Genomic DNA, 23,270 nt, shown 5'->3' with positions numbered 1-23,270 from the left:
CTCATCAGGCACAATCATGGGCAGAATGGTATGATGCGGGATGGCTGGTAAGATAGCATGTTTAGTAAAAAGAGCTGGAGAGAGAACAGGCAACAAACAGGACAAACGAGTAAACTACATCGCAGCCCCGCACAAAGGCCGAACACCCCACTGGGCTGTATAAATAAGCATGTTCTTCCACTCCAGTTGGCATCAAGGAGGTCTCAGCTGGAGCACTGGCTTCAGCTCTGGGCGTTGCACTTTGGGAAAGACATGGGCTAATTGAAGAAACTCCAGAGGAGAGCAGCGCAAATTATCAGTGGCCTAAAAAAAGAGGAAAACAGAAGTACTGGGTTTATGTAGTTTAAAGAAAGCCTCTGCAGGGAGACAAGAAGATGAAAATATATAAATGTTGATGGAGAAAGAAAGGAATGGACCGTTCTCCGGGTCCACCAGGGATGGGCTGAAATTTCACCCAGTGGATTTTATTTCATTATGAAAAGCAAGAGGGTGAAAAACTTGGGTAAATAGTAGGCTGCTGAAAATTGCCATTGCTTTGCTGAAATCAATGGAGTCTGTCAGTTTTTGTACCAGTTTGAGGATCAGCATGTTAATTTCTTAACACATTTTAAAGGAGGCATGTCACTTGCTATAATACACTTTGGATGAATACACATCCTTACATATGTAATTAAAAGTGCCTTAGACACTGAACATTGCAATATAAATCTCATTTAATTTTCATTGCGTGCATTCATTTACTTTTTTGCGATTTTCAATTTAGCCAGTGCAATTCTGTATAAGGGCAAATTATGCTGCATTTTCTCACATATCAACCCTGTGCTTCAGTATTTGGACTGGAGATGTTGGAGGGAATACACAACTTTTTCCTTCTGTTATTCTGGGGTGAGCTCTTCCAAAAACTGAGTTCATCTGGCTACATCCCTGGGACGTGCTAAGTTCTTAAGGGAGTTTAAAAGCCAGTAAATACTTGTGTGTGGTAGTTAAACCATCATAATATATCTATAGCTTGCTGCAAAAGATCCAAAAACCTATCTTTAAGCCATAAGGACCCATTGAAGCCATAAGCACCCAAACTGGGAGCCTGTGTTTTAATAGCAATTGCAGGTAACACTGCAGGTATCCTGCTTAACTCTTTTTTAACACACGAAACAAAGCAGAAGAAATAACCCTTAATGATGTTTTATATTGCAAAGATTTCACCCATTGTCACCATGAAAAAAATGCAAAGCACCAGAGTTTTGTCATTTGGGTAATATCCACGTCTCCTGCAGAAGCACGGCGCACCTGAGGCATGCGAGTAGTGTATTTTTCATCCCTTATTAAGCTGCTTCCTGACTCACAGTGCGTTTTTAATAGACAAAACAAACAATATACTTTTTGACAAGTTGGTAGAAAATAGGGAGAGCAAAGGAGGGAGAGGAGGAAATCGCTTTAAATAGTTTGTTGTTATTTTTGCAGTAATTGCAAAGTACAGCAAGTCATCTGACAAAGTGAGTGAGCCCCTACAAGAAGTGATAAACTCCAATCTCTCTGTGTATTGTTTTCTGTGGCTTTCTCCAACAGCTCTTTCACACCCTTGAAATATCATTTTTGAAGGCAAGATAGGAGACAGAGTTGCAGTGAAAACGTCACCCCAAAGTGTGGGGACAAATGGACAAGCTTTGGCACAGGCTGCCAAAGCTTTCTTGTCAGTTTAATTACTGTTGCCTGGCAGGCAAAAGAGCAGTGTGACTGCTTGAGTGACAAGTAACACGCTTCTTGTATCTCCGGGCACTGGGTGTTTGCTAACTTTTTGAAGTTCCTCAGAAAGTAGCTACCGATCTTGAAATATGTAAATGCAGATAATTAAGAAGATGAGCACAGATCCTCTCAAGTAGTGGTGTTCTTTCTTGCTGCCAAGTGCTCTGGGTCACAGGATGGGACAAGAGTAATATATATCAAAGCTGGGGTCATTCAGGTGGCGGGGACATGGGAGCAGCTCGTAATGACGGTGGCTTGAGCAGCTGGGGAAGCAGACTGTAACTGCTGCGCGAAACCCCAAAACGGGCTGTATATAGGCAACCCTGCCACTAGGATCCTGCATTTTATTTGACATACATTCTAAAGTGAAAGCTAAATTGCGGGACAACTTTATTTGTTTTGTTTTAGTAGGCATATTGTTTTATATCTTAAATATTTTAACGGGGTTATTAAGTTGCTTATACTTGATACAGATACTGAAAGTCCTTTGATGATGCCCTGTATAAGATTAATTAGAGAGACAGATGAGATGGGTAGATAGATATCTTGACCTTTAAAACATAATTGTTCTGTTAAGGGAATAATAATGAGCATTTCTTGAGGCAGATACTTGTAGCTACCTTAAATGTGATGGCTGAACAGAAGCCAGGGAACTGCAGTACTCTATAACACAGGCTTAAGCAGGTTAATAACCCAATTTGTCGTCATTAGCAATAAGAAGTATTTGACTGAATGTAAGGGTCAGATTTTGCCTCCTAAAGACAGGCATCCTATGGCCTGGGGCACCTGAGGTGCCAGGATAGCAGCGGCACTGACAGCAGGAGCCCTTGGGCAGCTTGGGGTGGCTCCCTGCTCCCAGAGGCGTGTTCCCAAATCTAGGGTGCTTGAGCTCCTCTTCCACTGCAAGGATGTTTGCTCAGTAGACATCCGGTAGAGGCTGGAGAGACAGAGACAGCTGAGCCATGTGTCCACGATAAGGGAAACCTGAACGGACCTTTGTTTGCTTAGGGTCAGTCCTATTTGTGCCCGTGGGCTCATTCGGATGGTGGAATTAAAATATATCAGAAATCACAGACAATACAAATAGTACTATAGACTTGTAGGACAGAGCCAGTGCTTTCCAACACAGCTTAGCAGAAGTTTGTAATCAGTCTTTTGTACTTCCAGGCTTTTGAAGATATTTACCTTGAGGATCGAAAAAACATAAAAACCATGCTGGAATACGCTGACAAAATATTCACTTACATCTTTGTCTTGGAAATGCTCCTGAAATGGGTGGCTTATGGATTCAAGAAGTATTTCACCAATGCCTGGTGCTGGCTTGACTTCCTAATTGTAGATGTAAGTATCACTTTGGAACTACGATGCTTCTTGCGTTGGATTTTATAATGCATAGGAACGGGCTGTTAAGTCTGGCAGCTTTGTGTTTGCAAAATGACAGCTGCCACTCGTTCTGAGTAAGAACCCTAGATGAACCTTGAAGGAGGTCTGGAGACTTGGTATGTAACCCTGCACCCCCATGGATCAGCGTGCCAGAGCGGAGGAGATCTCTTCGCGTCGTTACTCAGAGGTGTCACCCTGCTAATTTGAGTCACATTCCCTTCTCGTCCCTTGGAGCTCGTTTTTTCTTTTAGCATTTAATGTCTCGTTCCACACTCCCAGCTAGCACAAGGTCCGGTTACCTCCGACTGCTCGGCACGTGACCTCGACACACAAGTCTTTCAGCAGATTAGAGAAGCTGTCCTTGGCGTAGTTTCCCGGCGAGACTGCCAAGGGCACGTAACAGTATGTTCAGTACCGTCTCCCAAGTATTTACCACCGAAGGAGTCCAGAAGAAGGTGTGAATAGTCCTCTTGTCAAAGCGATTTCACTATTAGAAAAACCTCACAAAATACTCCAAATCCTTGAAATACCGCAATGCTTGGTTCCCCTATGAAGGTAATCCTTAAAGGGGAGTAATAGTTGAACAAAAGGGAGCTCATGCCCCAGCAGTGTTGCTAGAACCAGGCATGTCCCCTCTGAAGTTTCAGATTGCCTGGTCATGGGATCTGCCAAATTCAGGAAAAGCCAGCAGCTCTGCATCCTCCATGATGAGGGTTAACATTTCATCACAGCCTATCAATAAGGAGGCAATTATCTCCCTGAGGCCATTTCTTATGAGCTTGAGGTATTAATGTGGAAGGCTGGCAGAGCTCTGCCATGACTAGGTAACTTATTAAACTTTTGATAAATTATTTTTCCCCATTTTACATCTGAACCTTGACTCAGGGGAGAGCTGCACTTTCTTTGGCCCCAGTCCAGGAAAGCACTTCAATGGGACAATTTACTTGTTTGAAGTTATGGACATGTCTAAGTGCACTGCTGGATCAGAGCCTTTGGAAGCTTCTCCAGAACTTTAATAAATTGATTTATGAAAAGGAAGTTCTTTACATAAATTGTAGGTCATAAATTCATCTTTGCATACAGGCCTGGAAACCTCTTAAAGGGAAGGCACTCATTTTTCACAAATTAGCTTCAATAGAAGAGGAAGGCCCGGTTTAATTATTTAACCACAAAATTGGAAACCACCAGTTCCTAAGTTATAGCCCAACCCTGAAAACTCTGGTTACTGTGGCTCAGGTCGAGTGACACAGCTTTTCTTTCCCAGTTTCTCCACCTGTAAAATGGGACTAGTAGGACTCACATAAAGTATTGTATAGGCTTCCAGGAATTTGTTAGTGGAGTTATTGTTTTAATGAACTTCTGAAGACTAGAAGGGCTGGGTGAGGGCTTGATGCTGTCACAACTATCAGTAGGGGTCTTCCTGATGGGAACAGCAGTTTGCACAATGAATTTGCTGAAGTAGTTTGGAGACCTGATGCATCATTAACAGTTGGAAATGAGTTACCGCTTGTTAAAATATGTACTTGATAGCACGATAAGAGCGTAAAACGGGAACTAAGCTAAATCCTGTCCCCCAGGCGAAAAGGCCCCATGGAACAGAAACTACACGAGAATGCAAAGTCAGTGTGTAACCCCAAAATTTACGCACGTGTTTGCTTTTTAATTGTGGGGTTTATGAGTACAATGACAGATTGTAGATGCAGCCATAGGTGGGCTGGGCACAACCCATATTATGGGCTGGGCATTATGCCATATACATATGGCGTAAAGGAGTGCTGTGGGTGAAAGGGGACCATGGGCCCCTGGGACTCCCTTTATCCCCAGCAAATCCACCCCAGAGTTACTGACCCAGACTTTTTTATTATCTTAATCCCCATTTAAATGTTTTTGCAGGCTCCTGAGCTAGCCAGAAAGTTACTCCATCCTTGAGTTGTTTTAGTTAATAGTTGACACTAGGAAATTGCCTTGCCTGTAGTGTTCTCAGTGAATAAAGCTTTTCCCCATGCCCCATTCTTTTCTTCAAAGTCATTTCCCAATGCAGATTATGAGAACCTGGTACTATATTTTTAGCGGGTTTAACAGATGCTCTTCTCCTACCCTATTGCTCACACACCCTGCCACTCTGAATTGGCAGAGTAACATGCTATCATTTTCACAGCACACTTTTTACTTCAATTTACATTTTCTTTTTGGTCCTTTGAGAACCAAATCACTGCAACTGAGCTGCAGAAGGGAGTGAATGGGCGCATTAGCTGCTCCAAAAGAAGCAGATGAACCACTTGTCTGATTTTCTCAAATTTATTTGTTTAAAATTATTCACTTAAAAATTCCTGATCTGCAAATTATTCATTAGTAGTTTGGTATCGGTATTCAAAATTCAAGCTGTGATAGTTGATTTTTCATTGGACATGTGAAGCCATCTATCATCTGTGTTTTCTCATTGTACAAACGCAACTCAGAATCCTTTTTCTGTTGTGAATAATTCATAAAAACAGCTCAAAATTTACAAGTATTCACTATTTCTAAATAGCAAGTGAACCCAGGAGGGGTATAAGCATATTGCTGCTGCTTTATTTTTTTTTAGATTTTTTGTACTTGCCCTGCCTTGTGAAAGACCTTTGACACCGATTTGGGCCTGTGGAACAGCAAAGGCTTCATCTCACAATTGTGGATTACTAAAGAAAATTCTGTCTTGCAAAGCCTGAACATCAAAACACACAGTAATCCACAAACGGAGAGCTATTTTTGCTGGATGTAGAATCCCTAAAGGATGATCTCTGATAATGGGCTTCTCTGCATCTGAAAGAAGTGTGCTAGTGTAGCAAAACTGTAAGAGAGTGCTCTTAAGTACATTGCAATACAATAAAGTCCTATCAACAACGCTGCAACAGATTTCTTTGGGAGGAAGGGAGAAATGAGTAATTGAACCACAAAAAACAGGCTCATTTCAACTTAGAGCACTTGGGAAAGATGCCTTGGATGTCTGCTGAAATTTGGATATACTGAACAAACAGCATTAATGTGCATGTTTCGTCCCTGCGAATAACAAGCATACCACTAAAAGTAATCCCCTTCTACACGGTGAACATGGCTTCTCCATGCACATGAATTGGAGTGGTGGGCACTCAGTTCACAGCTCTTTTCAAACGAGGGGAAAGCAGGGACCATAGTGTATCTGAAGTGTAGGCAGCCATCAGTATCGCCAACGGGAATGGTGTTTATGCACCGTCCTCTTCGCTAGGATGCACAGGCAAATATTTTCACAAAGAACAGGTATTTTCCGAGCATTCGTGCCATCAAAACCTCTTCGTACAAAGCAGATTAAACAAGGAGTTTGAACTTGGCCAGAGATGGAGGCGCGTGGCATTCAAAATGAACATTTATGAAAACTGCCCTCGACCAGGCGCGTCTTGCGACAGGCAGAGACAGTTGGGTTTTAAAGCAAGGGGCAGATAAACTCCACCGGTTGTGCATGCTGGTGTCATGTTTGACGTTCCTTTCAATTGTTTCCTCTGACCTATAAGTATTATCTTGAGCTTATCAAGGTTGAGCTTCAGCCAATTAATTCTGAGCTATGTCCCAGTCTCTGCTGACAGGGGATGGATTATTCTGTTGCAGTGGTCAGTTCGGGAAAGGCATCAATCTGGAGCTTAGCATCATTCAAAGACTGCAGGTGTCGCAGTCACCAGCGTCTTCTCTCGCTGATCGTGCATTGAAGGCAGAGGGGAGAGATGGGTACCCTACAGAAGCTGTCACGAGAAAGCTCTCTGGAAAGGGATGTAAAGTCCCTAACTCATTAGTAAGAATGCTCAGGAAAAAAGTCACAGCCAAGTTTCATTGCCTGTGGCGTACACAGAGAAAGCCTCTTAAATGGGCACTAATGTCATCTCTCTACAGAAGTCCATTATCACAAATCCACCACCTCCATTGCAGCTTTTGGGTTCAATTTAATTGACCAAAAGTTAGTCCCAATCCAGGCTTAAAAAAAAAAATAAAAATTGATTGCCATTTACTGATTTCAGAGATGAGGGGAGATGAGGGTTTCTCCATCAATTCTTTCTAAGATTATCCCATCTTTCAGGATTTGATACTTGGGGAAAGCTATTTTCTTAAGAAACTGCTTCTTTAGTGATGCTGGCCACCTCCTTCCCCTTCAGCCATCTCCAGCAATGGGCCCTAACGCTATGTCCTGCAACGGGGAGGGCAAGATCGTCTCTAGTTCTCAATTTTTGCCCTGATGCCCCACCAGTTTCTCTCCAGCCGAGTCACCACAAAGAAAGATTGCTCCTTTCCTCCCCTTTCCCAGGGAGCTGCACTGCCGCCGTGGAGGCAGGGGCTCTCAACAGCTTTAAACGGTGTATCTGCCTGCAAAATAGTTCAAGCGAGGCTCAGCAATGGGTTTGGAGGCCAGACACCTCAAACGAGTTATTCAACAGGTCCTCTAGGCAGGATCTTGTAGATGCTTTTATGGAAGTAAAATAATACACATGGTGCCCCTGTCCCCCCGTACCTTTTGTGAATGGTTATAAGGTAACATGGTCCTGGTGCTTGCCTGGATCTGCTGAGTTTGTACCTAGAGCTCTGTATTCCCTGTTGAGCAGCTTGCCAAATGTCCTGCTTGCTGCCCAATTGCCTGTTTGCTTGTTTGAGAACAGTTCATAGATGTTCAGTCATTCAATGCACCATCATTTTCACTGAATGCTTAAAAAAATACAGATAGGACATTTTCCAAGATAGTTTCCCGGAAAGTACATGCTCCAAGATTTCTAGTTAGGATACTTCACTGACGGACAAGTTAAAAAGCAGCTAATAATCTTTGAATTTGAGATGAACAATTTAAAACAGTCTTCTTTCTATCCCTAGTTAAAAATTGAATTGAATTAAATTATGCCCTTGTCTCAGATTGTCTTTAAGTGACAATTAAAAACTTGCTGTGTGAAGTAAATATTGATGGCTTCTGATTACTTTAATTGTTTTTTCCATCTGTATTCCCTGCTGATTAACAAGGTGATTTCTGTTTGCTTTACCAGTAATTACACAATCTGCTGTAATGACTTGTTCCCAAACAGCACTGAAATCCAATTTGTATTCTTGGGAAATTACCCTAAAAGCATGCAGATTTCATCTACTTTCTGTTCAGAAAAGCACGCAGGAACAGAATGGCAAAAAACGGCCAAGGCGAAGTAAAAATAATATGGCTTGTCACTTGGAGAAGCATCTTAAAAGTGAACTTATTAGTGCTGTCTGCAAGTTATCAAAAATCCATGGGTTACATCAGGGTGCTGTTACTTCAGAGCTCGCTTTTTGACTGGTTTTCTTCAAGTTCCTCAAGCAAATGCTCAGGTGGGATTTTTGAAGATGTCTCAGGGCACATTCTTCTGGGCCTCTGCTGATGGCATAAGCCTCCCAGATAACTAAGAGAAAAGAGAATCCCTCTCCAGAAGCCAGGGAGCCTGCTTATGGGAAAAAAAAAAAGAAAAAAAGAAAAAAAAAAAAGAAGAAAAGAAAAAAAAAAGAAAAAAATGGTTGTTAACTACATGTTGCCTAATTCAGGATAAGTGAAAAAAAAAATTCCACATGAAGATGAGATAAGTGGTTTTAATGTGTGTTAGCAGATCAGCGGACGCTGTAAATCTCCCTTCTGCCTCCCCATGCTTTATCTCAACGTAACACATGCAAAAACATCCAAATGTCTTGTCTTATCTTGGTTTGCACCTCATGTTAGTTACCACATAGATGCTAAAAGGAGAGCAGCCGGGCTTTGCCAAGTGGAAGCACAAGGTCGGTGTCAGACAAGGCACAGCAGGACAAAGCACGCTGCAGCCGGAGGAAAAGGGACCGTAAATGAAGGTGAGGAGGAAAGTCCAGAAATAAGCGTAGCTCACTGCCTCTTGCGAAACAGTTGCCATATGAAGAATTACTGCAATTACTGAAGAATTTCAATTACTGAGGGAGAATTTCAACTTTGGGAAGTGGTGCAAAAAACCCGCCTCAACTCAGATTGTGCTGAACTAGGTTTACCGCACATTTTTATTTCTTGAAGTTATTTGGAGATGGAGCGCTTTTCAATGTCCTTTTTTAGAAGAATATGCTTGAAAAGAAAATAATGAATAAAACCCTTGAGCTCTCGCATGCAGCTCGCTTGGCCCTTTCCGTTGCTGTGAGTGCAGCAGCCAAATGCCTTATACAGAGATGTTCTCCCTTGCACGGAGGATCAGGGCTGGGACAGAGATGTAGGCTGTACCTAACGGCCCAGAGTCCCACACGCTCTGCAAGGACAGAGGAGGATTGTCCAACAGTTCCTCTCCCTGAGGACCTTTGCAACCCCAGGTATTGCAGAACATCTTCCCACCACCCTTGTGGCTCCATCCAGGATGGCCAGACCTGCCCAAGAGACTGATGGCAGGAGGAGGGGGAAGGAAGAAGCGAAGGGAGAGGTGCAGCTTGCAGAGGGGTCAGGGATTCTTTACTGGGGAGCGGGGGGAGAGGTCGAAGGAATTGGGATGAAATGTGAAAGCTGTGCCCCACCGGCGTAGAGACTTTGTGCTGGTCTCCTACCCTGGTATGACTGTCTTTGGGGTGGTTTGGGCTAAGGCAAATGAAGATGAGGGCTCGTACTCATAGTATGTAGGACTTTCTGGCAGAAATCAGGGAACCCATAATTCTTCAGAGTCCCTCTCCATCCTAGCATAGTCAATAGAATATCAGGATCGACTCGGGCTCAAGAATCCAATTAAGCAGATGATTTTCAAGCCAAGACTGTCACATTTCCCACATCAACTTGGTATTTTTTCATATTGATTTGGAACATTTGATTAAATAAATGCTTTAGGGAATCGAGCGAATCCAGAACAGCACCTTGTGGAAACAGCCCAAACAGACTTTTCCCTTTTTTCTCTTTTTTTTTGGCATCACATCACATGTAAGTGGAGTTGATCCTAATCCTGCCCAGAAATAAGCATGCCTTCAGCTCAGCACCTCAACTCCCACTGTCTGGGACGGAAATGGAGCAGAGTCGATGGGGCTGAGCCCCCAGGGAAATGTTCTCTCAATAATCACTATGCGCACCCCTGGCGTTATAACGCCATCTTCAAATAATAAATAGTAATCAAGCATATTCCCGTCTACTCCTGACAACAGCACTCAGCATCAAGAAGGTACCCTGGGATGAATCGTGCGGTGGTTTTGGAGATCTTTTTATCTATATCTTTCCTCTTCAGCTGCCCGAAATCAAGGCTGTCTCTGCATGGTGTCTGGATGAGAAGCAGAACGTAGTTGATGATGAAGAAATTCTTTTGCTCTAAATCCCGGTAGAACTACCAGACTTTTAAAGGCAGCTGCACCCGCACAGCCACCGCTGGGGCAACAGGGAGAAAGACTTTTGGGTCTTGGCCAAGGTTTGGCTCATCAAGGAGTGTCGTGTGGTCCCCAAAAATCACAGCGATCCCTCTGTCGTCCCTACCCAGCGCTGATGATAAACGGGGGCCGCAGGTTTGGCAAAGGGTGTCTGTTTGCAGTGAAGAAGTGAATTGAGACAGGCTGAAAAATCCATTTGGAAAGGAGGGGGGGCGGGAAACTGCAAATCAATAAGTCAGTTCGCCGTCTCGCTGGGTGTAAGCTCGCAGCGGCAGGTCGTTCGACTCGCCCTCAGAAATTAGCCGAGGTTTAATTCTTGATTCGCAGCCATCTGCCTTGGGAATTGACTGGAGTTGTTAGAAAAGCCTGAGCAGGTGTAAAGGAGGTGACAGATTAAGAGAACAGCAAGACGTAAAGAGGTTCTGTTGGAAACCGCCAGGAAGCAATTAGGATGCAGGAATGATTTATTTAAAAGCGTTTAAGCCAACAGGAGGGGCACATGCTGTTTGCAACAAGGCTGCCCTCTGAAAAGGAAACATGGCCTTGAAAAGCGTGGACACGAGGAACAGGAAACAAGCTGAGAAGATGGAATGATAACAGAGTTTCACAGCCTTAGTTTGACTGTTTGATGGGGGGGGGAAAAAAAAAAAAAAAAGGAGAGGAAATGTCCCGGGGAAAAAGACATGATGTAAAAGCCTTTTTAAAAACGAGTTATATGAAGTAGCATTGGGCTTTCCAGGAGATAATTTTTGTTTATAATTAATCTAGCCACTCGTGTAGCCCATCATATTATAATACATGAGAGCACTCCACAAGTGGTAATGAACTCCGCTGACAGTGAGGGAAGCTGTTCATTAACTCGTTTGCAAACGAGCTTTCATCTCCATGCCACGGACTAACTCCAGAGCAGCGCTAAGGAGTTCGCAGTCTGTACCTGAACGTGAGGGTTGTGATTCAAGGAAACAGGTAGCAGGGGTGGGAATTTGCTTTAGGTCACCTTAGTCTCTCCCTCGTGTCCAAATTTTAAGACTTTCCTTTAACTTTATGCCTTTCATTCATAACATGCAATTTCTGGATGGTCAGATGCAGTTGTACAGTTAGGCATCTGTACGGCAGAAAATGCAATGTCAGAGTGAAAGGGTAAAGAGATATTTTAAAAAAATAAGGCGATAATAAAACATCTGCTCAGAAAAGGTAGATGCTAAAGAGAATACCAACCTTATTACAAGCCCTTTTCACCCAACAGTATTTCAGAGTGGCAACAAGAAGTTCCGTGTATTTCAATTTATTTGCAAATTTCCCCTTTCCCTGTAGTTCTTCCCATTTGCGTTTGGGGTATGGACCCAATTTTGTTCCTTTTTAAATCAAGGGGAGCGACTGGAGACTGCAGCCCTGGCTTTTAAAGACACAAGACGCTGGGCTGCTGCTCGGGCCGTGAAGATCTGCTCTCTGGGTACCGTTATCCTTGGCAGCAACGGACAGGAGAAACCAGACTGGATTGAAAAGAGGCACCCAGAGTAACCCAAGCTCTTTTTCTTCTGCTTTTTTCATTAAAAAAGCACAATTAGAGAGGGAGAGACAGGTGTTCCTGGGGCACACAAAAAGCTCTTTGAGAGCACTGGGGGCCTGCATTAGCAGAAACTGCTTATTTAAATAAGTGGCCAGAGCTTTCAACTCAGCTGTGGTGTTCCCTTTCGGATGTCCTTTATTTTTCCCCACTGCCTCCCCTCTAATTTGCAGAAGCAGGTTAATTCGATGAAATCCCTAGCTGCATAAAACACGTGCTGTTGCCCAAAGCGGGAAGGAAGTCTCCTCTTCTCCCCGAGCCAGCAGCCGGGTGCTGCAGCAGGCAGATATTTAGTGGAGGTTCCCGTTGTTCTCATGGTTTTTAGGATTTATGACCGGCCAAGGAGGATTTTCACCGTTTCCCAGGCAGAACTCCTTGTTCCCTGGGCTCTGCTATGAATTCGTCTCAGTAGTGATGTGGGGTTAATTCAAAAATGGATTCTATGCTGAGTAACACCTGCCTTTGAATGGTGCTGCTCAGGTCTGCTTCCAGCTCGGTCCAGTGGATGCCCGCTGGTTGTCTGAAACGATGTGCTTTCAGGCTGGTGGGAAGGAACACGAAAAAGAGAGGAGTGGCCCCCATTCCATCTCAAACCCACCTCCTTGCTATAGGAAACTGTCAGCCTCGGGTGAAACACTGCTCCCAAAGGATTCGCCCTTCGGGTTGCTGCCGCCAGCATGATTTCATGGCTAGGGAGTCTGTGTGTGCTGCTACTATGCTCTAAAAATGTATGTCTATAGGAAGGAACCTCACTGCTGTTATAGATGCAATAGCTCCTTGGAAAAAAAGAGTCTGTGATCTTTTGGTTAAAGACCGTTTCCCCTGTGTGTGCTGAAAGGAAGCTGCATTATTGCACTTCCTCCTTTATAACTGTTTTTCTGCAGCTTTAAAATTCTCTTTTGACAGCTTTACTGGGGTTTACACTGGTTTACGACACTGATTTCTTAAGTCACTGCATGATAGTGAAGACATATATACCTAGCGCGTAACTTTATCTCTCTGTGTTCACAGTGAACAATTTTAATTGTCAAAGAGCGCTGTCTGAATCTTGAATTACTGCGAGCACCAACGCGCTCCCTACGGGATCCTTCAAGGAGTTTAAAGTTTTTCATAGTTTAAAGAAATGCGCCATACAAAGGCTGCTCTTGGAAAGAAGCTGAAACGTTTTAAAAAGAGCTCACTTTGCTCTTGTTCCTCCCCCCCGGCTTGGCTTCTCACAGGTGGACACATGGCACGCCACGGCCAGTACGTAGAGACAACGCTGAGCACAGTGGCAGCCTAACACTACATAAGGCATATTTCTCATCTCTAGGACGGCAATAATGCATTAAAATAGTAAACCACAAAAAGTGGCAGTTACTGAAAAAAAAAAGTCTTGATTCCCAGACAAGACTTATTTTCTTTTTTGGTCCAATATAATCTAGTAGTGGATTGTTAAAATAATTAAGAAATTCAGACATTAATCTCGTTAGAACATACTAGCAATAACTTTGAGCCGTTATCAGTGAGGCGAGTCTCTTTTCAGAGATCATTGCCTGTGTTAGTGCAGTCTAAATTCATCGATTCTTCTTGATTTTGCCCTGGAAACGCATGTGAATGCCATACAGCGGAGCACTCTAGACCCGAGCTGCTGATGCCACTAAGCCACATAGGTGACAGGAGGCTGGTTTTTAAAACACCTGGCAATCCCCATGGCTGGTATTTCTAGTGCTCAATGCACTCACAAGATTTAGAAGCTCTCATTTTGTTCTTGAGCATAGCAATGAAAATGTCAAAAATGAAGGCTGGGGGGTTCGTTTATCTCTCCCTTTACCCAGCTCCAGGAGGCTGTCACACAAAACATTGTATAATCTATATAGAAAAACTTGGATGTATGATTATGTAGGACTAGAGAAACACAGAAATGCAGGGATATAGGCATATAGATATAGTATATATTTATAGATATCTCTCTATATATATAGTTATATAAGTATAGACATACAGAGATATATAGATATAAGTATCTCTGGGCAAAAAAAAAGCAAGGAACAGGGGCAACAAACTTGCTTAAATGTCAAGATCGGAGAGAGCTCAACACCCCCTGCCTGTCTACAATGGTAAGAAGCAGCCAAGGTGTGTAGGAAACATCAATGTGGCTTTGCCTGGGGAACTTTACCATTTAGCCAGGCAGTAATTTCTGACTTTTCCACCTTTTCCACTCTTTCAGGGTGGAATAAGTCTGGGGAAGTGGCTGCCAGCGCTGAGGCTGGGCTGTGCTGAGATGATCTGAGGAGAGCAAAAGGGAAGAGCCGCCACATGATTGAAATCCTAGCCCACATGGTCAGCGAGACACCTGCCGTTAATGTCGGTGGAGGCAGGATTGCGTATACAGAATTATGAGGACCACTCTCCCCACCTTAAAGACCCTCATTGCTGGCCAGGCTGTACACTGGGACTCACGCTAGACAGCAATTCCAGTGAGGGCATCACCCTGAGAACCTCAGAGGAGCTGAATAAACAGCAAGTCAAGGGGATAAGAAAGAGTTTAGAGCTAACATGGGGGATATTATTACTTCATTAAGTTAAGGGAAGGAACGTTTCGACAGAAAGGTGTGAAAGCTTCTTAGTAAGATCTATCAGGTTCTGAAAAGACCCCCAAGAAAGATGCTGGACGCAAAGCATCTGCAAATAAGAACAATAATAAGGCTTCTTGGGTCAGAAGAAGTGCACAGGTGTACGAAAGACTCAGCAGCTTACCTGCGAGCACACATGCCATGTGAAAGGTGGAGGTGAGGTGAAAGCTCAAGCCCAACAGCAGGTTGTGCATTTTATGGGAAATGGTTCCAGGCAATAGTGATTCCGTAGGATTCACCTGCACTCCACAATGTCACAGTGCTGCCTGGTCTTAGGAGGTTTTGGTGTGGGTTTTTTTTTTACTGAAAAACCTACAAAACTATTTGCAAACAGAAAAGATTAGAAATGTGTGCCATATTGTGAATCTGGAGGTTATGTTGACCCTGGAGGTGTTTTCTGGGTGCCAGCAAGTTTCTGATACCGAGCAGAGCACAAAGCAGAACCTTAGAGTAGCTCTGGGCTGCACAGCCCTGTAATAGGGAAAAAAAAAAAGTAACAGAAACAGCTGACTTCACCTTTTACTGTGATTATGTGGGGCAGTCAGCACCAATTTTGAAAACTGCTTGATTTTTTTCCTAAAAATAGCCTTCCGGGTCACTTTTCATCAAGTCCAAATGGTCAAGTCCCCGCGTTAGTAATTCTCCGATAAATAAAATTTGACGGGGATACCTTCAAAACCAACAGCCGAGCATTTAAACAAGTTGTCTCAAACTCAGTTCTGACTCCAGCCTTGTAGATCATTGCCAAATATCGCTCAGCTTCACGGCCTAATCCTCTGAAGAGATATCTAATGCTGTGTAAATCTGTGTCAGGAGGACAACAGCACCTGTGATGTGTTTCAGGGTGACATTTACGGCACTTTAAAGAAAATGGCAACCCGCTCAGATCCGAAGTCTGGTCTTGCAGGATCTGAATAGAATATCTACTGCCTTGAGAGGAAGGGGAGTGAAAGGACACGAGGGGGGAAGCATGCAGATGCACAAACCAAGGCGGTTTGAAGACCTTGAGAAGACCTGACTCTCAGTCATTGTGGGTGAAGCCAGCAAAAAAGGGTGTTGAGTGGTCTGTATTTGATTAATTTTCTTTTAAATCTGTACATTAATTTTACAGATAAATGAGCTTCCCTTGAAATATATGAGTGTAGAGGTCTTGGTTTCTGTCGCTGAGCAAGCTGTCATCGAGCTGTTATTCTCATACCTCCAGCCTTTCTGGATAGGGAGCTCCAAGGCCTTGTGAGGTTAAGGCCATTTTCTGCACCAAACCTTCCACCAAAGACAGAAATACGTGCCACGGTGTTACTCCTACCATGATATCTCAATAATATCAATTTTACTACACTTTTAAGATGACTTAGTTGAGTGGCTTTAGTATATAAGTGTGCTGCGCGCTTGTTTACTGCTATTAGACAAATCCTTTCTCCTTATTTAGGCAACATGAAGTCAATGGGGAGAGCGAATGAAAGGAGAAGGCTTTGGCCTGTAGGTTAATGCAACTTCAGAGTACAGGATGCAACCAAGGCTGGTAGGAAATAGGGAAGACGGAAAATTTGGAAGCATTGGTGAGTTTAAGATGGTTTTGAAGTCAAACCCAGATTTTCATCTTTAACTGCGAGCATTGACCTAGCAAGATTTAGGTGAAAGAAGCATTACTAGTGAATATATGTCAAACCTATAGCATCAAAATAACTTTTTAGGCATGCCCATCTCATGGGTTCAGATCTTAGAGATGGAAGCAAAGGCTTCACTGGTGATTTTCACCTCCTTGGTGTCTAAGGGTCCTAAGACATCAGACTTTGAATCCAGTCTGCCTGTCTATTGTGATGTTTTCACAGCACACTCACCACTAAAATGCAGAAGTGTTTATCACGACCTTCCTTCCGCATCAGCCTGCAGGTCTGTACACAAGAGGTGAGTTTGTGTCACACCTTGTTAAAGAGGGACATGTTAAAGGGTGACAGTCAGCCTCTGTGCCACTTCGTCATCTCCAAATCTGGGCTGTCGTATCCCAGCGGATATCCAGCCTGCTACATCCAGCCCAGGCTTGGTGTCTCTGAGACCTCCTGCCTTTAGGCTTGCTGTCACCCACATGCCACAATAAAGCCATCAATAGGTAAATAATTTAACAAATTGAGCAAGTTTTACAAAGATGCTTAGCTGTGCAGGCAGCGCTTGTTCGTAAATGAAAGCGTATTCAGGAGGAAGGTCGCTCCATAAAGGACATGAGCGTGCGACTTAGGGGACCAGGGTCTTCTTATCCTGCTTTATCACAGACCTCGTGGGTGGCGCTGGGCTGGTCAACCAGCAGTGGGGTTCAGAGGCAAAGTCAACCTACCCTAAAATGGATAGGAAGATTTCCCACCAGGGGTGGCTGTCTTCATGGGGGAGACTAGAGTTTCCTTTTACGTTAAGCACCTATTTTTCATATAGTGTAGAAGAATCCCTACTTTTAGACTTTGCTTCTACCTTTAAAATGGCAATAAAGCACACTCCTTCCAGGTAAGCTTTGTGCACTCATGTTAGTAAGTGTGAGATAATCCAATACCACGATAAATGAGGCTGTGAAAACAGATAGTAAGTAAGATGGGAGTAAGGGAACTGTGATGAGCAGTATGCACAGGCCTCTCTCTTCTAAGAAAATAACATTTTATAATATGTGGGGATTGATTTTGGATCCTTTTTAAATACATGCAAATTGGCACGATACCTGTGGTGTTGGAGAGCTGTTTGTTTCTCACTCCCTGCTCAGGAAGAATTCAGGCGGTGAACACGGATTTGAGCATCCAAACCCCAAAAGTTTCTGAATCTGACCCATAATCTCCACTGCCATTCAGTTCATCCGGACTCCAGGCCTGGCACTACAAAAGCTCTGAGAACATAAAGAGCATTGGAACCCCTTCATGCTTTCTCCAGTTTTAGAAATAGTTTATTTCAACTAAATCATCTTTGAGAGGTATGAACCTCCACATTGAGCACCTCTCAAGTTTCTTTCTGCCTTAGAGGCCGTGCAGAAACCAGGAAAAGTGAAAAAGCACAGAATCAGAGAGTCATGCACATCGTCCTTTTAGAGCACGTCTATCAGCAATCTAGGAGACTTGTTTCTAATCAGTAAGTTTAGGATTGGTAATTGAATGGTAACGCTTAAATCTTTTATCTCTGCTGGAAATGGTTAGATCTTACAGGTGCTTTCATCCAGAAAACCCTAAATTAGAACACTTATGTGACTCACATTTTCAATAGTGGAAGATGCACACACCTTGAGGAGTGTACAGGAAACCTCCAGCCCAGGCGTCGGAGAGAGGTGGTTTTGTAACAGTCATCTCTTTTCTCACCCACTTTGTGCAAGAGGATTTCTGTGTGCTTAGTTAGAAGAAAACCAACATCTTTGAAAGTCTGTATTTCTACAAATTTTGTATTAAAGTGGAACAAAGGTTTTGTGAGTTGGTAAGAGTTCTGTGTATGTGTGGATGTAAAAAACTCCTTTTTTGTGTGTTGGTCTAATTTAATGTCTTCCATTTAAGGTGGGGTTTTTTTTCCCCCACTGTTCCAGCAGTTTCCAGCTAACCAGCTCTTTCTTTTCAAGAAGGGAAGTCAGAAGAGAAGGAAAATGGCAGGACCGTACTAATAGATTGTATTTTTGCTTTGTGTCTCCATTCAGGTCTCTTTAATAAGCCTCATAGCCAATACGCTTGGATACTCCGAGATGGGTCCCATTAAATCCCTTAGGACCCTCCGAGCCCTGCGACCGTTAAGAGCATTGTCACGATTCGAAGGGATGAGGGTAAGAATAGATAAAGCATCGATCAAAGCTCAACTGTGTGACACGAAGCACGTAACAGGGAACAGTTGCACGTGGTTTTGTCTTCATTTTGTCTGCCAAAGGAAATGAACGATAATGCTGCATCAAAACAACAAAATCAGAAATCCCTCCTTTGTCTTGATGGCAATTGTATTATTGCAGCTTTATCCTCTGGTGGATTTAATGATAAACTAATCCTGCTGCCTAACTTGTCATATTGCGCTTCAAAAAACAGCTTTTTGGCCGAGGAAGCATCTGGCTAACAATTACCTCTCAATTATAAGGCGTATCAGGGGAATAACCAAGTTAAAAGTTTACTCCCTGCTTTTGACATGCATTAAAATGAGACTGACTGGGAAAGTTCTTAAGGACGTTTTCACTAATAATTAAAGGAAAAATTAGAAATGCTGAAGACAGGGAAAGCAAATGAATGATTGTATAAAATCTTGCCTTTGAACAGATTGCAGTTTTAGTATGGGATGTCAGGATTAACATTGAAAGTATGTAGCTTGTGTTTGTTGCTCCATCTTATGCACCCATCTCTTTGCCTCCTGCATTCGTTTGCTGGCGTGGCTATATCCACACAGCATACTTGTTTATTTGTTAAGCCTACCTGCTACACTAATCAATTATTTCTAAATAAGCACTTTATTTAACTTCCTTGCACCATGCATGACTTGCAGATGATGACGGCTGTGTTCTGTATGAGCTGAGGTTACTGGTAGTCTTGCAGATTGCATAGTAAGGTAAAGCAAATCTGTGACAAAATTACTTGCATTGTCTGATGGTCCCGATGGTCCCTATGAGCTCAAAGAAAATGCTACAACTTTTTCATACTGAGATATATTCAGGGTAAAGCTTTCCCGTAGACAAAATTTTGGTCTGAATCATCAGTGACTAAAATGTGTAGTTCATGCACTGAGCTCCTAGCAATTAACGGCTCTTACTGCAATACCCTTGCAGTAAGACAGATGGAAGGCTGGAGATGTGACGACCCAGGTCATCCAGGAAATATGGTGATAGAGCAGTTTATGAAAACCCCCATACCCATACTTTGCCCGTTCCGTGGATGACCAGAACTGGGGATCTACAGCTTTGTCCCACAGACCTTGTGATTATCTAAATCAGATTATTTTTGTGGATGAAGATCAGACAAATCTAGTCGCACACCTCTCTCCTCTGTGTTAGTACCAAGCCAAAAAGATTCGAGAGGCTCTGTTCGCCTGGGCACCCAAACCTGAATCGCTTTGTTCACCACACTCTTTTCAGCAACCACGGGCAATATTTTAAAGGTTATTCCCAAAATAAAACAAAAGCCATCTGCAGATCCTCAGCTAGCACAAAGTGATGTTGCACTACTGACATTAATTAAAGCTCTCGCTCCTATGTCATCTGATGACCTCACTCCAAGTCTTTATTAAACACACGTAAATCGAGCAAACATTGGTATCAGCAAAAACTGCAGTAGTTTAACTACCAGTGTGATTTGTGCATGGGCTCTCTCAGATCAATTTAAATCTGGCTTATGAAGGCTTAGCTTCTACTGGTGGATTTGCAAGTTCTTTAACATATTCTAAGCTGACATAAGAATGTTCACTCATGACTTTGCATCAGTTTAACTGAATTGGATTCAAACCTGAAAAGCAGTGGGAAGACTAGCTCAAAGCATTGGAAAAGTGAGAATGAAATAGGAAAGAAAGAACGTGAAAAATTTCACATCTCTATCAAGAGGCTTTCTAGAATAGCAAGGTGTTGGCTTGGTGGAGATCCTACGTGGTGTAGACCGACAGATCAGCCCAGCAAGTTTTCTTCCCAACAATCTCATACTTGTAGGCTCCCCTGGTCCCTGACTCAACATCCCTTTTCTTCCCGGTACCATTGCTGCAGCTGAAATATATTCAGTCTATCGGAGGTAGTGAATTAGCTTGAAAGCTATGATAAAGTGTAATTGAGAATACGTGCTATTGGAAAATCAAATCATTTTATTTTTAGTTTGTCTAACCACACTTAACATGACTAGGGACAGTTAGACCTTTCATGATTAGGAGTTCATATGCTCCAGAATGCACAGGAAAATTGCCAGCACGGTGATGGATTAAATAATGATGATGTTGAGAAGCAAACACTGACAGTAAGAAAATAATAATAGTTTGCTTTATTATAATGTCTTTTTCTTGAATAACTCGAAGGTTTCTGCATGACTAGAACAGGAATAAGAAAGCCCTCATTTATACTGCAGTAGGAGACTTATTTCATTGACACTGTACCTAAACTGGGGAAAAAATTGGTCCTGACGCAAAGGCACAGAGTAGCACTTGGATGGCCAAGAGGACCCCTTACCACCAGACTTCAATCTTTTCCCCATCTTCAAACAGGCTGGGACCTGTCTGCGTTTGACACAAGTCTCAGCAGCTCCCATCCCATAAGAGATCTGCAAAATAAAGCTGAACCATTGCCGTCTTGCCCCTTTGTCCCCGCAGAAGACCGCAGTAAGACCAGTATCCTACATGACAGTCACTGCAGACCCTGGGCTGCCATCCCTGGGCCACCGCCCTGCGTCACCCACCGCTTCCCAGGCCATATTAGAGCCCAGCGTACATTAATTTAGGTTTGCCTGTCCCAAATCATAAAGTCTCCCATGTCCCCTCCTTTATTGTCCATCAGGAGATTATTTCAGAGGTGCCACTTCCCTACAAGTTTCTTCCCAACAAGGGAGGTTATGGCAGTATTTTGAAAGGATGAGTGGGATGATGATAGACCATTTAATGCGAAAATGATACCAGGCAAAGTCATGGTGAGGCTGCTACAAGATATACGCAGGAAAGAAATAGCATAATTAATGCTAGTTAGCATGATTTCATGGGAACAGTTCTTGTAAAACTGATATGGTCCTTTGATTTGATTACAAATTATGCTGATGACGGTAACTGCGCTGATATAATATCCTTAGATTTCAGAGAGGAATCTGATACCGTGGGACATTATGATGAAAACACGAGCTTTGTACCAAGCCAAGTAAACATATTTTAAATTAATTTAAATGGGTGATGGATCTCGAAAAGTAATTGTAAGCAGTGATGATACTGTAAATTCGGAGATGAGTGTCTCAGGGTGAGGGATCCTCCAGAATAAGAACTGTCCTTAATCCGGACTTTAACAGCATCTGGAAGAAAATATAAAATCTTTGCTGACAACACACAAAGTGAGCGGGGTAGTAAGTGATATTACGGATAAGGGAATTATACTGACTGATCTGGATCACAGTGAAAAACAGATCAATGGTACAACATGCATTTTAATAAAACCACATGCATCGTACACCTCAGGAGGAGGAAAGTAGGTCACTCTGGGGGACGTTTCTTGGAAAACGGCGCCTAGAAGGACTTAGGGGTCAGGATGACTGTTCAACAGGACACAAGCTTTGGGGCAGCTCCGAGGTGACTAATACAATCCCTCAGTACACGGGGAAATAACCCAACAAGCAGAGGGAGAGCACTTTGCTTCAATACTGGAATTCCACCAAACTGCTTGACATGGAGTGTTAAAAATGGGAAAGTCCCTGCAGCATGATTACAAATCTGAAGGAATGATGACAGTTAGAAAGAAGCTCTGCTTTTTTAATTACCCGAAGCACTGTTCAGTGGCAGCTCACCTGCAGTGAAGGCTGGGATGATAGGAAAAGGTGTCTAACAGCAGATGACTAGTGCCTCAAGTTCAGCAAATTCAACCTGAAAATGCAGCACCTGTTTCTAACAGTGAGGGCAAAGGACACCAGGAATAGATTATCTAATAATAATTTTTTTGTCTGTTATTTGAAATCATGACACGGTAAATTAGACATCTTTGCCAGAGCTGTGCCCAGGCTTGGGTAGGAGTTAAAGCCTGGACCTGAAATTACTGTGGGAGGTGTGGTGGGCTCTGCTGTGGCAAAGGGAGGATAAACCCACCGTGCATGTCCATTTCTGGATTTAAAATCTGAACGAGCTTCATCTGAAAAGGTGGCCTGTGAGATCAGGAGAGCTGGGCTACCAAATCTATAGCTGGACCACAAGCTGTAGATCTGCACCACTGTGGCTTCGGGGGGAGGGTGGCTCAGTTTCTAGGAGATCCCTAAAGAAGCCAACTGGAAGGTGGTTTCACCTGTAACGGTATTGATGGAAATTCAGAGGTACGAAACCTTTTCTTATACAGGGCTATATGTATTGCTGTTCCTGGATGCAGCAGAAATACTGCCCTTTCCGTGGCAAGGTTTGCAGCTGAACTTTTAACATGAGTTTATGATAATAACTTGCCTTTATGTATTCGGGTCTTTAATTCCTCTCACCTGCCTCAGCGCAAAGCGGGAGTGCTTCCAGCAGACCAGACGGCATCGGGCTGGTGTAAGAGCAGAAGCGGTGAGGGAAGAATGAAACCCCCTGTTAATAATTCATTCAGAGAGGTGTTACAGGATTTGCTCCAGCCTCGTGTCGTGTTTTGTTATCTACGAGCCATTGAACATAATTCAGCAGAAGGGAAAAAGCAGGACGCGGGCATGGCCATCGCTTGGGCTGCTGAAACCGGGACGTCTGTGTCCTGTCACAGGGCTCGCGGGAGGGAGCGGGGTTCGGCAGCATATGTGACATGAGTGCAGTGCTTTTGTGCTGGCATGGATTAAAATTGAACGTAAATGTTGTCCCACATAGCAGCAAATGAAAGCTTTGACAAGGGCCAAGGCTACAACCAAATAAGCCCTTGACTTGGAAATTATTCGTCATTTTGGTGAACACAGTAATTTTGGTCTTAAAACTATGAGGTTAGAAATTGATTAACT

General features: G+C 43.3%; 1 protein-coding gene across 5 annotated transcripts in view; it reads left to right on the top strand.

Moving 5' to 3' along the window:
- Positions 1-23,270, top strand: part of LOC128905371 (sodium channel protein type 5 subunit alpha-like) — a 222,076-nt gene that overhangs the window by 180,192 nt on the left and 18,614 nt on the right. For all 5 annotated transcript variants that reach the window (XM_054191393.1, XM_054191392.1, XM_054191391.1 and 2 more), the window contains exons 20-21: positions 2,911-3,084; positions 18,320-18,442. In XM_054191393.1, the coding sequence (XP_054047368.1) occupies positions 2,911-3,084; positions 18,320-18,442 (297 nt within the window). The remainder of the gene's footprint in view (positions 1-2,910; positions 3,085-18,319; positions 18,443-23,270) is intronic.

Source organism: Rissa tridactyla, chromosome 2, assembly GCF_028500815.1.
Source record: "Rissa tridactyla isolate bRisTri1 chromosome 2, bRisTri1.patW.cur.20221130, whole genome shotgun sequence".
Taxonomy (NCBI): domain Eukaryota; kingdom Metazoa; phylum Chordata; class Aves; order Charadriiformes; family Laridae; genus Rissa; species Rissa tridactyla.
Note: the sequence above shows the minus strand (reverse complement) of the source record. Positions and strands in the feature narration are given on the sequence as shown.